Source organism: Bubalus kerabau, chromosome 20, assembly GCF_029407905.1.
Source record: "Bubalus kerabau isolate K-KA32 ecotype Philippines breed swamp buffalo chromosome 20, PCC_UOA_SB_1v2, whole genome shotgun sequence".
In the NCBI taxonomy this organism is placed as follows: Eukaryota; Metazoa; Chordata; class Mammalia; order Artiodactyla; family Bovidae; genus Bubalus; species Bubalus kerabau.
The window spans coordinates 50868910-50885310 of record NC_073643.1 but is presented as its reverse complement, the minus strand read 5'-3'; the positions used below and the strand labels follow the sequence as shown (position 1 = coordinate 50885310).

General features: G+C 57.7%; 2 protein-coding genes across 4 annotated transcripts in view; both read left to right on the top strand.

Annotated features, from left to right (window-relative positions):
- Positions 1-2136, top strand: part of TEX264 (testis expressed 264, ER-phagy receptor) — a 31166-nt gene extending 29030 nt beyond the window's left edge. For all 3 annotated transcript variants that reach the window (XM_055557812.1, XM_055557810.1, XM_055557811.1), the window contains exon 6: positions 1542-2136. In XM_055557812.1, coding sequence (XP_055413787.1) covers positions 1542-1834 — 293 coding nt within the window. In that variant the 3' untranslated portion in view covers positions 1835-2136. The remainder of the gene's footprint in view (positions 1-1541) is intronic.
- A 4498-nt stretch (positions 2137-6634) lies between these two features.
- Positions 6635-15437, top strand: GRM2 (glutamate metabotropic receptor 2). The gene is made up of 5 exons (XM_055557611.1): positions 6635-7084; positions 9530-10367; positions 11852-12927; positions 14518-14698; positions 14925-15437. Exons 1-5 carry the CDS (start codon positions 6635-6637, stop codon positions 14996-14998), a joined length of 2619 nt encoding a protein of 872 aa, XP_055413586.1. The 3' UTR covers positions 14999-15437.
- The last annotated feature ends 964 nt before the right edge of the window (positions 15438-16401 follow it).

Here is a 16401-nt window from a genome sequence, read left to right as displayed (position 1 = left end):
TATCACCCATAGCCAAGGGGCTGGGAGAGGGAGGAGGCAGGCAGCTGGCAAGCAGGCGGGTCCCCACACCTGGGTCCCTAGAGAGCCATTGGCTGTGTGGGCAGGTTAACAATGGGGCCAGGGAGAAATTATCCCTCTCTTGCTCCGTTCAGGCCTGCAGCCTCTGGGGCACCAGTCATCATTTAAGGAGAGAAAGAGGGACTGCTGTCCTTCCCCAGGGTCAGAGAGAACCACCCACAGCTCAGGGAGCTGTCCTGGCTCACTCTTGAATGCCTCCACCCTGGGAGCCAGGACTGAGGCCTTAGCAAGACAAGGGCCCTGGGCCAGCAACCTGGCCCTTGCAGGGCTCACTTCACCCCTGCAGTAGGGCCCAAAGTCATCTGGGGGCCAAGGAGGCTTAGGAAGCAGACCCCCTACACATACCCACCCTGAGCCCCAGCTGAGGCTCAGTGAAAGTTCCAGGCCAAGTCCAAATGCCAAGCAGTCCCCAGCTGCGCCGGGCTTGGGGCTCCATCACCATGGAGACAGGATCTGTGGAAGCTGGCCCACCCCTCACCTTCTGTGATGTTTGACTGCTGCCCGCTCCCTCTCCCACCAGAAGAGAGGCATGTCCACCCTCTGTCGGTCTGAATTCCTACACACAGTGGGCCTGAGCTCTCTGCCTCTCCTGCCGCCCCCAGCCGTTGTTGGTGCCTCTGGTCTGAGGAGATGAATTGAGAGGCTGCTCCAGAAGAGGGCAGATGACCTGGCCCTGAGGGTGTATTGGGGATGGGAGGAGCAGGCTTGGATGGATCTCAGGGCTCCCCAGCAGGTAGCAGAGTGCTCCCGTGGTCCCCTTCTCCTGCTATGGGGCTCAGGAGCCACTAGAAGTTGGGGATGGGTAAGGCCTCCTCTGGGGTGACCCAGGCATAAAGGAAGAAAGTCCTTAAAATGCTTCATCCCCACACCCTCCTCCCCTGTAATTGGTTGTTGAGAATTTCTCAGGACTTCTCCATCAAACTCCTCCCTTAGCGTCCTCCTCAAGTTGGGGCTCAGTGCGGGCCAGAGGCAGGGACATGGCTGCCCCTAGGGGAGCCCTGCGTGTGGGGAGCGGCACAGGAGAGCAGGCCTCCTGGTCCCTTCCCCTGTCCTCAGGCCTTCTGGGCCGCGTTCTGGCCTTGGACAAACCCTTCTCCAAGCCTGAAATGGGAAGTGGAGGAGGGGACTCTACTGGAGTCTTTGTTCTACCCTCTGCTCCTTAGGTCAGGGCTGAAGGGTCCTTAATGGGCTGTTGGGGGCTCAGGGGGCAGCAGGCTGACCTCCTCCCCCTGCCCCCCTCCCCCACCCAGCCCCTCTTCTCTGGCTCTGCCCTGTCAGTGGACCCCCAGGCAGGGCAGAGGGCAGAGGGCAGCGGGAACGAGCCTCCTGAGCCTGGGGCAGCTTTATTATTCATGAGCACACTGTAGGCTGAGTTGCTGTTGCTGGTCGGAGAGCCTCAGTCCTCTCCCTGGAGGAGGGGGTGGGGGTCCCAGCTAACCTGAGCCCCCCACTTCCCCCTCCAGGTGCTGACACAATGAGCGACACAAGTTCTGTAAGCCTGGAGCTGGGTCCTGGCAGCCGGGACACTTCAGCGGCCACACTGTCCCCCGGGTTGAGCAGCCGTGCCTGGGACGAGGGTGACACCCGCAGCGAGCACAGCTACAGCGAGTCGGGTGCCAGCGGCTCATCTTTCGAGGAGCTTGACTTGGAGGGCGAGGGAGCCCTGGGGGAGCCAAGGTTCAGCCCTGAGACTGAGCCCCTGGGGGCTCCCAAGTGGCCTCGGGAGCCCAGTACCCCGGAGAAGGGCGAGGAGTAACCGCAGCCTGCACCTCCTGTGGCGCCGCTGCTAAGGAACTGAGCGTCTCTGCAGTCCTCCCCTTCCTCCACCTCCCGGCCTCAGGCCGGGGCCAGGGCTCTCACGCAGCCCTGACTTCTTCCGCCCCAGGCCTCTGGCCAAGCCTTCTCACTGTCCTCTCGGCCCCTAGAGCCAGGGGACCCAGGACTGTTATCTGCACCCAGCCCCTGGGGCTGCCACCCCTGTTACATCTCTTTTTTCAGATTCACGTTGAGCTTCCAGGACCCAGAATAAAAAAAATGATTTTCTTGGTTTCACCTGGATTTGTGCTGTGCGTTTGTTTGTTCCCCCTGTGCAGATAGGCCCGGAGTGGGCAGGAGCACCCCCGGCCTGAGAAGAGGAAGGTGCCCTGGTGCCCTGGTGCCCTGGGCTGGGCTGGGGTGGGGGAATTGGAGGCCCTTTGCCCCTGCTGTGTAGCTCTCCTTGACAGCTGCTCCTCCATTGCAGCAGCCCCAGGGCCTCCCCCAGGCTTCAGGAGAGTAGGCCAGGCGGGACAAGGGGCATGAAAGCTGAACCTCGGGTGCCCTCTGGGGCTCAAGAGTGGGGAGTTCGCCACCCGCCTTTGCCTGCCACAGAGGGCGCCTTTGTGTCCATAGCTCAGGTGCTGACCCTGGTATCTGCCCAGCCGGTGAGGGCATCCCTGCCAGTGCCTGTGTACCTGCGTGTGTGCAGGCAAACACACACGTGCTTTTGGTTTTTTATGTGTAACCGCAGATGGGTCAGGTGACAGTGGTCCCGGGCGTGGCTGTCTTTGTGTGGATGGCGGAGTGACTCTGTGCACGTGCTGCTGTGCGCAGTCTCTAAGTGTAGTTGTGTTATAGGGGTGAGAACCTGGCTGTCTGGAACCATCACTCTAGGGGCTTGTCCGTATACAGCTGTGTGTGTACAGCTGTATGTGTATGGGGGTGTGTTCAAGTGGAAAGCTGTGTGTTTCTCTGTCCATATATAAAGCTGTAGTAGGTCTCTGCAGCTGTGTGTCCATGACTAGCCATATATGTGTGAACATGTCCCTGTGTACAGCTGTGTGTCCACATGTAGAGCTGTGTCCATGTACAGTTGTGTGTGTGCGTGTAATGCTGTGTGCGGCCATGTGCACATGTGCAGCTCTTCATGTAAGGCTGGGTGTGTGCGCGCATGTGCATAGCTGGGTGTGTAACTGCATGTCCACGTGCTGCAGCAGGACCGTGTGGCTCGCTCGCTGCAGGCTACACCCCAGGCCACCCGGGCTTGCGCTGTGTTTAAGGCCCGATGTCTTTGGCGTGGCTGCCTTGGTGGGTGGGCTGGGGTTGCTGTGCAGTCCCCTCACCTCAGCACCCCGCTGCTGTCAACCCCTCTGCTCCAGGGACCCGGCCCATCGCTCGCCGACCCCAGGGAGCAGCTGCGCTGAGATAGCCGGAGAGGGTGAGACAGCAGGAAGTGAAGACAGCATATCTGTCTCCGAGGCCTTGTCTGACAGCTCTGCACCCTTATCCTGCTGCCACCTCACCTCCCATTAGCGATGGAGTTTGTGTTTGTTTGGGTTTGATGTGTTGGCCTGTGGCACAGCTGTGTGCTTTCCAGAGCAGTGGGGTGTTGGGCTTCTGTGTCCAGGGAAAAAGCCTGTCCTTCCTCGGTGAGAATCCCCCGAGCCCGCATGTAGCTGTGTGTACCAGAGGCACCTGGGTGTGCTGTGTGCTCACAGGCCTGTGTCCGAGCTGGCCTTGCCTCTCCTGACACCTGTGGAGGAAAGGGCAGCGCCTGGGGAGCACATGTCGAGAGACCCTGTGCAGCTCGCACATGCTAGTTAGCGTGTGTGCAGAGTGGCTCCGGGGCTACATCTCGGTGCAGCACCCCACCTTCCCAAATCCTTCAGTATAGTCTGGCGATGCCGATTACCCCCGGCCCCTACCCAGGGGCATCCTTTCTTACTCCACTGCAGGAGGGAACAAGAGTCAAGAGCGTCTTCTCAGAGCTGTCCCCTCTCTGTGCGGGCTCCAGCTCCTGCTCCCTCCTACACAGCCGCCAGTTTCAGGAGCCTCTTCCCCAGCCCCCTCCCCTCCCAGATCCCCCTGCTGGCCCCAGCTTGTCCCTCAGGGCTGACCCTAAGTCCCTGGGCCTGCAACCCCACCCCCTACCCAAGCTTGGTATCTCTTTGCCATTAATACCTTTTACACATGAGAGTGGAGATTCGTGGAGGGGTCAGGGGAGGTCAGGGTTGGGGGGTGTGGGGGGTATAATGGCTTTAAAGGTCATCTGCAGAAAGGAAGAGAAGGTTCCATCTTCCTCTGACCCTTTCCCCCCTCCCCCAACCCCTTCTCGCTCCATCTCTTCCTTCTAGTGACTCGGCCCCAGCTCTTGGTCGGGGCTGAAGACATGCCCTCACCCCAGCCCTGGCATGTGGATGGGAACGCAGTATGGGAGTGGGTAGGGAGAAGGGACGTGGGGACAGGGAGGCAGCAGGCTAAGCGCTCCCCCTGGATCCCACGTGCCCCATTACCTATCCACCAGGAGCACCCCACAACCCTAGAGCCAGCCTTCCCGCTCTCACAGATGGAAACCCACAGCACTGTGCACACCCCACTGGGCTCAGTGACCTTCCCAGCCGCGTGCCTCATGCTCGCTGGTCTTCTGGGACTCAGTCTGACTCGGGGCGGAGGGGACCCGAGGCACCTGCTCTAGCAGAGGGCAGGAGAGCCCGAGGATTCAGCACCACGCGGCGGACAGCGTCGGGCCGGTGCTCCTGAAGAGCAGGGGAGTGTTGCAGGCGTATGGAAGGAGGCGGAGGCCGGGTTGGGCGCGGGAGATAGGGAGTGGGGAGGGACGGAGGAGGGGTTGGGGGCGGGCCGGGCCCGGGGGCGGGGCGGGCAGCGATAGAAAGCGGCCGGCCGAGCGGGCGGGCAGAGCGCAGAGCTGCCGAGCCAGCGAGCCAGCGAGCCAGCGGGAGCTGGAACCCCATGCCCCGGCTCGCTCCGCTCGGTTTTTCTCCACGCCAGAGCGGGACGCGCAAGGTAGGGTAAGCCGGGTGCTGCTGCGGCCGCCACCGACCGTATCGATCCTGACCCCGAGTCCTGGGGTCCCTCGGGCCCTCGAGTTCCGGGGCGCCCGGGGCAGGGACTGGCCAGGGCATCCAGACAGCGCTAGTCAGGAGCTCCGGGAAGAGGGAAGGCAGCCCCAGGCGTCCCGCCTTTCTTCCCCAAAGATCGCACGCCCTGCATCTTGCTCCCTCGTTCCTCCTACCCCTCCGTCCTTTGGTCAGTCTTTCTGTCTGTGCCTCTGTCTGTCTCAGCCTCTCAGGCTCCATCTCCCCAAATTTTGTGGCCCAGGCTCTCAGGCTGCCCTGCTTCTGAGGTTCTCTCTCCCCTTCAAGGTTCTGTCCCTGTTGGAGCTTTGGTCTCAGCCACCCCTGTGGGAGGATTGTGGTTGACTCGTTTGGACTCGACTCCCATTGGGTCTGTGCCCCGATCTGTGTTGGTCTTCATGCTTACCTCTCTCTCCTGTCTGCCTTCTTGAGCTGCTTCTTTCTGGGGATGCACAGGATCGCAGTTCCTCTGGCCTGGCCCCAGCAGGAGATTAACCCTGGGGTGCCGAGGGGGCCAAATGAAGAGCCCTCATCTTTGTGGCCAGGACGTGGGGTCCTTGAACTAGTTCTGCCCTTCTTCAGGCTCAGTTTCCCTCTCCTAGCCTTCCCGAGCCCATGCTATTATGAGAGCCTGTGTGGCATGGGTGTCTGGGCGGGCAGCTGGGGCACAAATGATGGGGTGCAGAGTGGAAGAGGGAGGCAGGAGTCTCTGAGGGCCAGGGTGAACAGGGCCCTGAGGCCAAGGATGGGGAGATTGGAGGTGGTGACTTTCTCTGCTTGGTTGTGAATTGAAGAGAAAATGAAGGCAAAAAGTCTCAAATGGCAGTCTATATACATAGTGCTAAGGTGTCCAAAAGTCTCACCCTGAACCCTGTTCTGAGATTTTGACTAGATGGACTGCCCGCCACCCCTGACACACACACACACACACTCACATCTACTTTCCCTGTTGACCTTAGGACCTGTGGCCACTTCAGTGTCCCTCCCTGGGGCCAGCCTCTCTACCTCGCTGTCTGACTTTCAAGACCCAGAGTCTCTATTTACTTCCTCAGTCAGGGGGAGAGGCTGGGAACCTTGGGTACTCATTTGAGCTTCCCTAGAGTTCGAGACTACCATTTAGAGCTTCTTCCTTCCCTCTTCCCTGGTGGGTTCTCAGCCCTCAATGGCTCCTCTCTGGAAGCCCAAGGATGGGGACTGGACCCCCAAGTTTGTAACTGTGATCTTCTGCTGCAAAGCTGTTGACTTTGGGGTCCTGGGAGGTTTGTGCAGAGTGTTGGACATTCTTCTGGGTCTTCTGTTTTCTGTTTGGGCCTCTACCCTGTGTAGTTCCTCCACCTCTGCTAAATTTAGGATGAGCGCAGAGCTCATCTCCAACCCCAGATCCAGGCAGGGCTGAGGGACAGGCCAAGGGGTGTCCCGGGAGCTTTTCATCCTAGTTAAGGGCACCACCTCTCCCTGGCTCCTCAGTCCCTGGGAAAGAAGTTTGGGGGAAGCAGAGTCAGAAGGGCTAGCCACTCTCAGGTTCCACTTCTCCCTACCTGTTTGTCTGTCTGTCTCTCTCTCTCTGCAGGAGCTGGGTCCCTCCTCATCCTCTTCCTGTCTGTCCTTTCCTGGTCTATTTCCACCTCTCTTTGCTTTTGCTGCTTCTGCCCTCCTCCCCTGGAGGCCCAGGTCTGCCAGACCCATCCATCCCCTCTGGGGCCATGGGATCACTGCTTGGGCTCCTGGCTCTGCTGCTGCTGTGGGGCGCTGTGGCTGAAGGCCCAGCCAAGAAGGTGCTGACCCTGGAAGGGGACCTGGTTCTGGGTGGGCTGTTTCCGGTACATCAGAAGGGTGGCCCAGCAGAGGAGTGTGGTCCTGTCAATGAACATCGCGGCATCCAGCGTCTGGAGGCCATGCTTTTTGCACTGGATCGTATCAACCGTGACCCGAGTCTGCTCCCAGGAGTGCGCCTGGGCGCGCACATACTCGACAGTTGCTCCAAGGACACGCATGCTCTGGAGCAGGCCCTTGACTTTGTGCGTGCCTCACTCAGCCGTGGTGCGGATGGCTCACGCCACATTTGCCCTGACGGCTCTTATGCCACCCACGGTGATGCTCCCACTGCCATTACTGGTGTCATTGGCGGCTCCTACAGCGATGTCTCCATCCAGGTACATGGGGGCTGTTGAAATGGAGGCCGGGCAGGGAAGCCAGAGGGGGTGGGTACCTGGAATTCCAGCTGAGCAGGGACTCTGGGTTACTATGCACTGGAAGAGGACTAGAGGCTTCCTTTGAGCAGCTTTTTAAAGAAGTCTAAGAGAGTACCCCTGTGGAAAAATGGGGGTCAAGTTTTAGAGATTATGCAAGGAAAACATCCCACTTCCAAAACACACACACACATCTGATGTTAAACAGCCCTAAGAAGCTTAATAGCCAGGCCTTTTGTGTCAGAACTCCAGTTTTGAAGCCTGGTTTTCCCACTCACTGTATGACTCTGGGCATTATTTCTCTCTTCTGTAGTTCAGTTTCATCCTTATAAAATGGGACTCATAATGCTTACCACTCTTAGGGGTGTGGTGGTAACTTAATGAGGTAACACATGCAAAGCATGAATCAAGGGGGCTGGCAGATCATAAGGGTGTAATCAATATTAGCTGCTGCTGTTATTAAGCCACTTTAAAGATGAGGAAACTGAGGCTTGAAGAGAGGCAGGCCACAAGTCCAGGTGCTCACAAAGTGGAGACATGAACCTAGGCCTCTCAGCCAAGGACCTTGGGGACTGTAGATCATCACTCCAAGTATTGGAAAGGGGGAGACATAAGCCAAGAGCAATCCAGAGAAGAAAAACAGGGGAGGGGGGCCCCAGAAGGAAGAGAAACAGGATGTGTGTGGAGGTGAGGAGGAGGGTACCCCAGGATCTTCAGTAAGTGCAGGATGACCAGGTGAGTGGGGAGGGACCCAGGCCTTCCCTCCTGTTCTTCCCACAAGGGGTCAGCAGAGGCCACAACTGATGGCCTTTGGCACATCTGGCTGCTGCGGCCCAGGGGGATCCTCCTTGTCCTTGACTGGGTTCCACCTCTTGCCTGGACCCTTACCTATCTGGTGCCAGCCTAGGCTCCTGGAAGGTCAGACTAGAGCTGGGATTGGTGTTGGGAGTTGCAAGGAGGGCCTTGTCTGGGGGCCTTAGCTGCCTCGAGGAGTTCAGCAGAGGGCACTGCCATCAGAAACCAGGCCAGGACCCCCTGACCCAGAATGCTTATTTAGGAGAGAGGAAGCAGGAGTCTGAACCATGGAGGCAGCTTCTGGCCTGGGGTGGGGAGGGAGGCCTGCTCACACCCCTATTGCAGGGAATGAATTACCAGTTCTGCTGGGCCTGCTACTGGACGTGGTCAGCAGTAGCTTGGACAGGCATGGCTGCACCAGCACCTCCATCTGTAGCCTGGGCTGGGGGCAGGGATGGGGAGGCAGCCTCCCACTGCTGATCTCTTCAGGGGCCTCTGGGGTGCTTTCCCAGCAACCCCTCTGCACAATTCTTTTACAAGGTAAATCCTTGTATTTACCTCCAGGAGCCCAGTTACCTCTGCCTCACCCCAAACTGCCTGCCTCCCGCAGCAGGGCCCACAGCTCAGCGTCCATCTGCTTTTTCCTTGTCTGGGTCAAAATAAGGCTCAGTCCTTTATCCTGCAGCTGCACCTGTCTGGAATGGTTCGTCCACATTCCTGCCCTTTCTCTCTTGCCGAAATCCCTATCATTTTCCAGGCAATGTGGCTTCATATACGTCATTATTCTTAATCTGCTCAGCAACCTTGGAAGGCAGGAATGAGAAACTGAGGTTCAGGGAATTTGCTAACTTGCCCAGGGACACAGAGTCAGACAGTACAGGGAAGACACTGACAAACGCCCGAGTAAATGTCTATGTCCCAGCTGCAAACAGAGGACCTGACTCCCTCTTGTGGAACCTGGGCCACACCCTGCTCTCACCTACCATGCCACCAGTTTCTTGGCTGGACCCCACTCTTAGGGGCACATCCCAGGGATCTGAGGGTGAGAGTCTGGCTGCCAGGTAGGGAGGAAGCCTTGTTAATTTCAGGCTCGGGCGTCCAATAGAGACCCACTCTTGGGCTCTCAGGGCTATGGAGCCCTCAAATCTTAGTCTTCCTTCTTTGGGGAGCCTTTTCCTTATCTTTCCATCATCCCATCAGTGTTGACTCTGGGATAGAGAGCTTAAGACCCCTGAGCATCCCAGAGGCCATCCAGTGCCTCCTCCCTGTGCAGCCAACGGATAACCTATCTCCACCCAGAACTTAGGTTTTTCCTTAGCACTCTCCTTTTGCTGCAGCTGTGCATCTGAAGGGAGACAGGGGAGGGGTTCAAGTGTGGCTCAGGACCATGGTGCCTTGGCCCTAGGAAGGGACAGAAAACTTGCTGCCCCCAGGGGGAAGACACATCAAGACAATGTAGGTCTTTGGAGAGAGGGAGACATCATAGATAACCACATGGGCACTTGATCCCAAAGTCTGATAGCTGGGTTGAAGGGCACAGCCGTCTCCAGCATTTGACTTGGCCTCTATCTTTGCCCTCTCAACCACCCCTGCCCCCCGCCCACCCCACTGCAGGTGGCCAACCTCCTGCGGCTATTTCAGATCCCTCAGATCAGCTATGCCTCCACCAGTGCCAAGCTGAGTGATAAGTCCCGCTATGACTACTTTGCCCGCACAGTGCCCCCTGACTTCTTCCAAGCCAAAGCCATGGCTGAGATTCTCCGCTTCTTCAACTGGACCTATGTATCCACCGTGGCATCCGAGGGTGACTATGGCGAGACAGGCATTGAAGCCTTTGAGCTAGAGGCCCGCGCCCGCAACATCTGCGTGGCCACCTCGGAGAAGGTGGGCCGTGCCATGAGCCGCGTGGCCTTCGAGGGCGTGGTGCGAGCCCTGCTGCAGAAGCCCAGTGCCCGTGTGGCTGTCCTGTTCACCCGCTCCGAGGACGCCCGCGAGCTCCTCGCTGCCACCCAGCGCCTCAATGCCAGCTTCATCTGGGTTGCCAGTGATGGCTGGGGGGCCCTGGAGAGCGTGGTGGCAGGCAGCGAGGGTGCTGCTGAAGGCGCCATCACCATAGAGCTGGCTTCCTACCCCATCAGCGACTTTGCCTCCTACTTCCAGAGCCTGGACCCGTGGAACAACAGCCGGAACCCCTGGTTCCGTGAGTTTTGGGAGCAGAGGTTCCGCTGCAGCTTCCGGCAGCAAGACTGTGCAGCTCACTCCCTGCGGGCCATGCCCTTTGAGCAAGAGTCCAAGATCATGTTTGTGGTCAATGCTGTGTATGCCATGGCCCACGCCCTGCACAACATGCATCGTGCCCTCTGCCCCAACACCACCCGCCTCTGTGATGCAATGCGACCCGTCAACGGGCGCCGCCTCTACAAAGACTTCGTGCTCAACGTCAAGTTCGATGGTAATGGTGCCGGCCAGGTCCACCAGGCTGCTGGCTCTCGGAGGGTGAGAGGGAGCAGGCCCTCAGGTTCTAGCACATGGCTAGGAAAATACAGCCCACCGCAAGTCAGGGACTTACCAAAGGGCTGGTGTCAGAATTGGGACAAGGCCAGCCAGGCAGGGAAGTCTCCAACAGGAGCCAGGCCTGAGGTGCCACTTCCTGAGATCCTTCCAGGGAGTAGACATCTGGCCTGGCTCTGCACTGTGAGGGTCTCTGCTTCCTGCTTGGGCCTTGCCTTCTATCTCCTGCCTCTTTATCACGCAGGGAGTAGAATCGGGAGACCTCAAGCCCGTTGTCAGGCAGCAGGATATCAGAGAGTGAAAATAAAGCTGCATCAGGATGACCCTCTATTTTCCAGGAAAATTTCTATTCCTAATCTTGCTTTTCCACTCGAGCTGGCCATGGTCTCTTCAAACCAAAAGTTATCTTAATAAAAGTTCCAGCTTCAAGAAAAATAAATGCCACAGAGTCAACACTGTGCTTCAGAAAGAATGACTGCAGGAACAGAGAGAGAGGGTGCCAGGGCTGACAAAGCTTGGAGCTCTGGACCAGGATCAAGAAGAGTAGCAATTCCTATAAGATTGACATTCAGAGTTATGGGAGAGTCAGGCTGGGGGTTAGTGTTGCATTTGGGTCTGATTGGGTTGACATTAGAACAAGGCTAAATTTAGCCCTCTGGGCTAAGTGGAATTTATAGTAGGGTTCAAGTTGGATTTTAAGGACTTTCGAGGACTGGGTAGAAAGAGTAGAGGCTGTGGGGACCTGCATTTGACTCCAGGCTGCACCACTCACCATGGGGTCTTAAGCATATCATCTGCTAACTTGAACATGGGGTCCCTGCCTTCTCAGCCTGGTTGGGCGATGTGAGGATCACAGGGGGATGGGGTTGGGGAGTGGAGTGATTTGTGAGCTGCCTGCCAAGCACATTCTGGTAAACATCAGTGGTTCCAGGTGACCACTGAGGTTGGGATTCGCTTATGCTGTAATCAGTGTTAGGACTGGTGGGGGGTTGGAGCTGGAGTTATCACTGATGGGATTAAGTAGGACCAGGACTAGACCTAAGGTCGAGTTTAGCTTTTGGGGGTCTCCATGTTAAGTTTGGAGAAAGGGCTGTGGTGTGTTTTGGGATACAGTTGGGGTTTGGGTTGGAAAGTCTAAGACTGGGTTTTGGGAGTCATGGTTGAGTTGGTGTGGGCATTACGTTTGTGGAGATGCCTGAATTTTAAGGCTGGGGTTCTGTTTGGGGCTTGGGGTTGGGGTCTGTTATTTATTTAGGCCTCTCATTTAGAGAAATGGCTGAGGTTAGGCAGGCTTTCGTGCTGGGGTGAGGATCAGAAGGACAAGGACTGACTTCAGCTCTGGGGTTTGGGTTCCATGTTAGGGCTGAGGTCACATCAGGATGACCCACCAATCCAACCCTCTCTTCCTTCCCTCCCCAACCCCAGCCCCCTTCCGCCCAGCTGACACCCACAGCGAGGTCCGCTTCGACCGCTTTGGGGACGGTATTGGTCGCTACAACATCTTCACCTACCTGCGGGCAGGCGGTGGGCGCTATCGCTACCAGAAGGTGGGCTACTGGGCAGAAGGCCTGACCCTGGACACCAGCCTCATCCCCTGGGCCTCACCCTCAGCCGGCCCCCTGCCCGCCTCTCGCTGCAGTGAGCCCTGCCTCCAGAACGAGGTGAAGAGCGTGCAGCCGGGGGAGGTCTGCTGCTGGCTCTGCATTCCCTGCCAGCCCTATGAATACCGGCTGGATGAGTTCACCTGCGCCGACTGTGGCCTGGGCTACTGGCCCAACGCCAGCCTCACCGGCTGCTTTGAGCTGCCCCAGGAATACATCCGCTGGGGCGATGCCTGGGCCGTGGGACCTGTCACCATCGCCTGCCTAGGCGCCCTGGCCACCCTGTTTGTGCTGGGTGTCTTCATAAGGCATAACGCCACCCCTGTGGTCAAGGCCTCGGGCCGAGAGCTCTGCTACATCCTGCTGGGCGGCGTCTTCCTCTGCTACTGCATGACCTTTGTCTTCATCGCCAAGCCATCCACAGCGGTGTGCACCTTACGGCGCCTCGGTTTGGGCACTGCCTTCTCCGTCTGCTACTCAGCTCTGCTCACCAAGACCAACCGCATCGCACGCATCTTTGGTGGGGCCCGGGAGGGAGCCCAGCGGCCGCGCTTCATCAGCCCTGCCTCGCAGGTGGCCATCTGCCTGGCCCTTATCTCGGGCCAGCTGCTCATCGTGGCCACCTGGCTGGTGGTGGAGGCCCCGGGCACAGGCAAGGAGACAGCCCCTGAGCGGCGGGAGGTAGTGACATTGCGCTGTAACCACCGCGATGCAAGCATGCTGGGCTCGCTGGCCTACAATGTGCTCCTCATTGCGCTCTGCACGCTCTATGCCTTCAAGACCCGCAAGTGCCCCGAGAACTTCAATGAGGCCAAGTTCATCGGCTTTACCATGTACACTACTTGCATTATTTGGCTCGCCTTCCTGCCCATCTTCTATGTCACCTCCAGTGACTACCGGGTGAGCGACCTGCTCCAGGGCAGGCTGAGGTGGGGGAGGGGAGCAGAGCAGGACATGGGACCTTCTGTTTCCTGGTACCTCGTTAAGTCTTCTGATAACTCTGAGGCTCCAACAGGTTAAATGCTCACCCAGGAGCTCACAGCTTATGGTGGCCCAGTTGGGACTGGAGGGCAAGGTGGGAAGGCTGAGTGGGGCCTAGAAGGAGTCCTGGAACTGAACTCTGCAGTGCAGTCAGGTTGGAATAGGTAGGGTGGGGGTGAGGAGGACAGTCAATATGGAAACTGATCGGAACAGAGGGTCTGCATTGCCCTCCCCTCTGCCTCCCTGCTTGAGTTGCAGTGGGGGGTGTACATGGTGGAAAGGTAGGCAGAGGTGAGAAGGAGGCAGGAATGGGAATGGCAGGGCAGGGCTGTGGAGACAGCAGCCCCAAAGGGTGCGATGCTCTGAGGCCCCTTGGAGCTGGGCAGTGTGACGTGGGGCCCCTGGAGCTGTGTGACTCTCGGGTTGAGAGATGAAACTAGGGAAGTCAGGAAAGGTGAAGTAAGGAATGGGAGGTGATCTGGGATGTAGAGTTCGGGAAGGTCAAAGCAGGTGAAAACTGTACCCCAGTTGGTGGCTTCCAAGCAAAATTCCAACTGGCACTGAATGCTCCACGGGTCCGCTCGGCTTCAAGGGACAATGGCTGCTTCACATGGGGCACTCAGGGAAGGCCTCTCTGAGGAGGTGACAGGTGAGGGGCGCTCTGAACAATAAGAGGATAGTCTTGGGTGGTCCTCATGACTCTGGAGTAAATTCTGTGGCTCTCCCCATTTTACAGATGAAGAAATGGAGACTCAGGGAGGTTCAATCCCTTCCCTTAGGTCACTCAGCATGGGAGCATAGAGCAGGGTCTGAGCTGACAATCTTAACAATTAAAGGAGCAGGAAAATCAAGGCCACAGCCCCTGCAAAGGCCCCCTCCCTCAGGACAGAGGTACGGTGGGCAGGGCCAGGGCCAGGGCCAGGGCCAGCTGGGCGTGGCTGCTCGTGCACCTGCTGGACCACCTGCCTGGGCGGTGGAGGCCAGAGCTGGGGAGGGAATCTGCTGTGACTCAGCCTGCATTTGCATATTATTTGCACTTGCATGCCAGTCATAAGTGGCTAAGGACTCAGCCAGGAAGTACACACACCAATCCCAAAGACGCATGCACACACACGTATCCCTACGTTCACACACATGTGCACATACCTGCACAGCTGGCATGCATCCATATCTACCCACCTACACACATCTGTACACATGCATCCTACACTTTCACATACAACTGCACACTCACCAACCCCTGCACACACACCTGCATACAGATACACATGTGATTACATGCCAGCACTCCATGCCTGCACCCCTACACACACACACATGCCTGCACACACACTCCCATGCATACATGCACCTTGCATGTTCACCCTAACCCCACAGCTAGAACTTTGGTTTTCCTGGAAGACCGTGCACTGAGGTCCCCCCTGCTCCCTACCCCACCACCCAGGCAGGGTTCCCGGGGCCAGGGCCAGGCCTGTGGGACAGACTCATCCTTGACCTCTCCCACCGCAGGTGCAGACCACCACCATGTGCGTGTCGGTCAGCCTCAGTGGCTCTGTGGTTCTCGGCTGTCTGTTTGCACCCAAGCTGCACATCATCCTGTTTCAGCCGCAAAAGAATGTGGTCAGCCACCGCACGCCCACCAGCCGCTTCGGCAGTGCAGCTGCCAGAGCCAGCTCCAGCCTCGGCCAAGGTCAGCGTCCATCTGTGATAAGCCCCCGCCCCAGCTATCAGCATGGGGGCCACTTCCTGGGTTGCTGAGATTCCTTGGCTGGGGATGGAGTGCCCCCTAGATGAGGCTGAACAGGAGTGGGGTGGGGGGTGGTGGTGAGCTGCTCCCCACAGTCCTGCCTCCCTGATGCCCACCGACTGTGAAGGGACCTCGGGACTAGCCCCAACCTCCAGTTTCCTCTTCCTAGGGTCTGGCTCCCAGTTTGTCCCCACTGTTTGCAACGGCCGCGAGGTGGTGGACTCAACAACATCGTCGCTTTGAGGATCCCCACACTCCTTCCCTGACATGGCTGCTCCCCAGAACCCGGTGCAGACCCGTGTCCAGGGCCAGGAGGAAGATGGCTGGAGCACTGCAATAATCCCAACCCCGTGCCCACCCCCAGAGCCACTTGCGACCCTACTTACTCCAACCCTTTAGAGTCAGATGCCGGGATCCCTGGCCTGGGAGCCTCAATAATGACCACCAACTGCCCTTGTAGCTGTGTTCCCTCCTTGCCAGGCCCAGGACTTGGAAGGGAGCAAGCCAGGGTCCATTCTGCCCTGGAATAGAGTGGCTGAGGACTGCAGGCCCCAATCCCCAATCAGCAAAGGTGCTTCCAGCCCTACCCCTCCCTCTTTCTAGGGCCTTTTAAATTTTTTATATAACTTATTTCGGGATAGGGAGGGGGGTTAAAATAGGGGCTGTCCCTCCCCATGCACAGTAGTCTGTCCTGTGGTTTATTTTGTATTATCTGTAAATGAAGTGTCTTTATTAAAAAAAAAGAAAATCACACTTTGCCTCTGATCCAGGGAGGTCCTTTCATCCCCGCCCCAGCCTCTCAGCCTTCATTTTGCTAGAATTTGCTCACTCTGCTCTGTGCCTGTGCTAGGAGGACCGAATTCCACCTGATGGAGAGACAGAAAATGAATAAGTCATCCTTCCTTGAAAGGAGCTGCCACAGACTGGCCAAAGCACCACTGGGGTGAGGATGGGAGATTTAAATGGATACAAGCTCATCTGGCCGTCTAGGGCAGAACTTGGGCAGTGCGAGCGATGTAGCAGGAGAGGCAGCTGACTGTGACCCTTGGCTCCTGCCTAGCATTTGAGGAACCTCTGGTCAGTGCAGAGCTAGGCTGGACATCTGAGGTGGAGGGAGCCAAGAGGAGGCAAGAGGAGGCTTGAGCATCGTGAGGAAGGAGGAGCTGGGGCAGAGAGGGGAGCTGGAGAGGCCATCTGCTGTTAGTCCGATGAGAGCAGGGAGAAGAGGCCTTTCTCTCTCCCTAAAGGAACTCGCTCAGCTGTTGGATGGTGGAGCCCAGCGTCCTCGGGCAGCCCCCAAGATTGCAGTCTGGAATTTACCAGCAGAGGGCGCTGAGGCACAGGCTCAGCCGCACTGGGCCCCCAAGCAACCGCTGCCCTCATGTGGCCTAGGGGGCTGTGGGCACCCGACTACCACATGAGCTGAGGAACCTCTTTGGGGGAAACCGCAGACTGCGGTATCTCAGAGGGACAAAGTCCTGCACTGGGAGACGGGCAGGCCAAGGACATTTGTTATTTTAAAGTGAATTCTTTTGCATCTATAGACTAGTGAGGCTGTGGGCTAACAGTTTAACTTTGGGCTAACAATTTAAGAAATGAAAACAGAAAACTGAAAAAAGAAAATTGTAGGAGTGGCTTTCCCTCTA

Excerpts from the sequence above, each read along its gene's own strand:
- GRM2 (XM_055557611.1), top strand. The coding sequence starts at position 6,635 with ATGGGATCACTGCTTGGGCTCCTGGCTCTGCTGCTGCTGTGGGGCGCT. Across the intron at positions 7,085-9,529 it reads ACAGCGATGTCTCCATCCAG|GTGGCCAACCTCCTGCGGCT; the intron begins GTACATGGGGGC and ends ACCCCACTGCAG. Across the intron at positions 12,928-14,517 it reads TCACCTCCAGTGACTACCGG|GTGCAGACCACCACCATGTG; the intron begins GTGAGCGACCTG and ends CTCCCACCGCAG.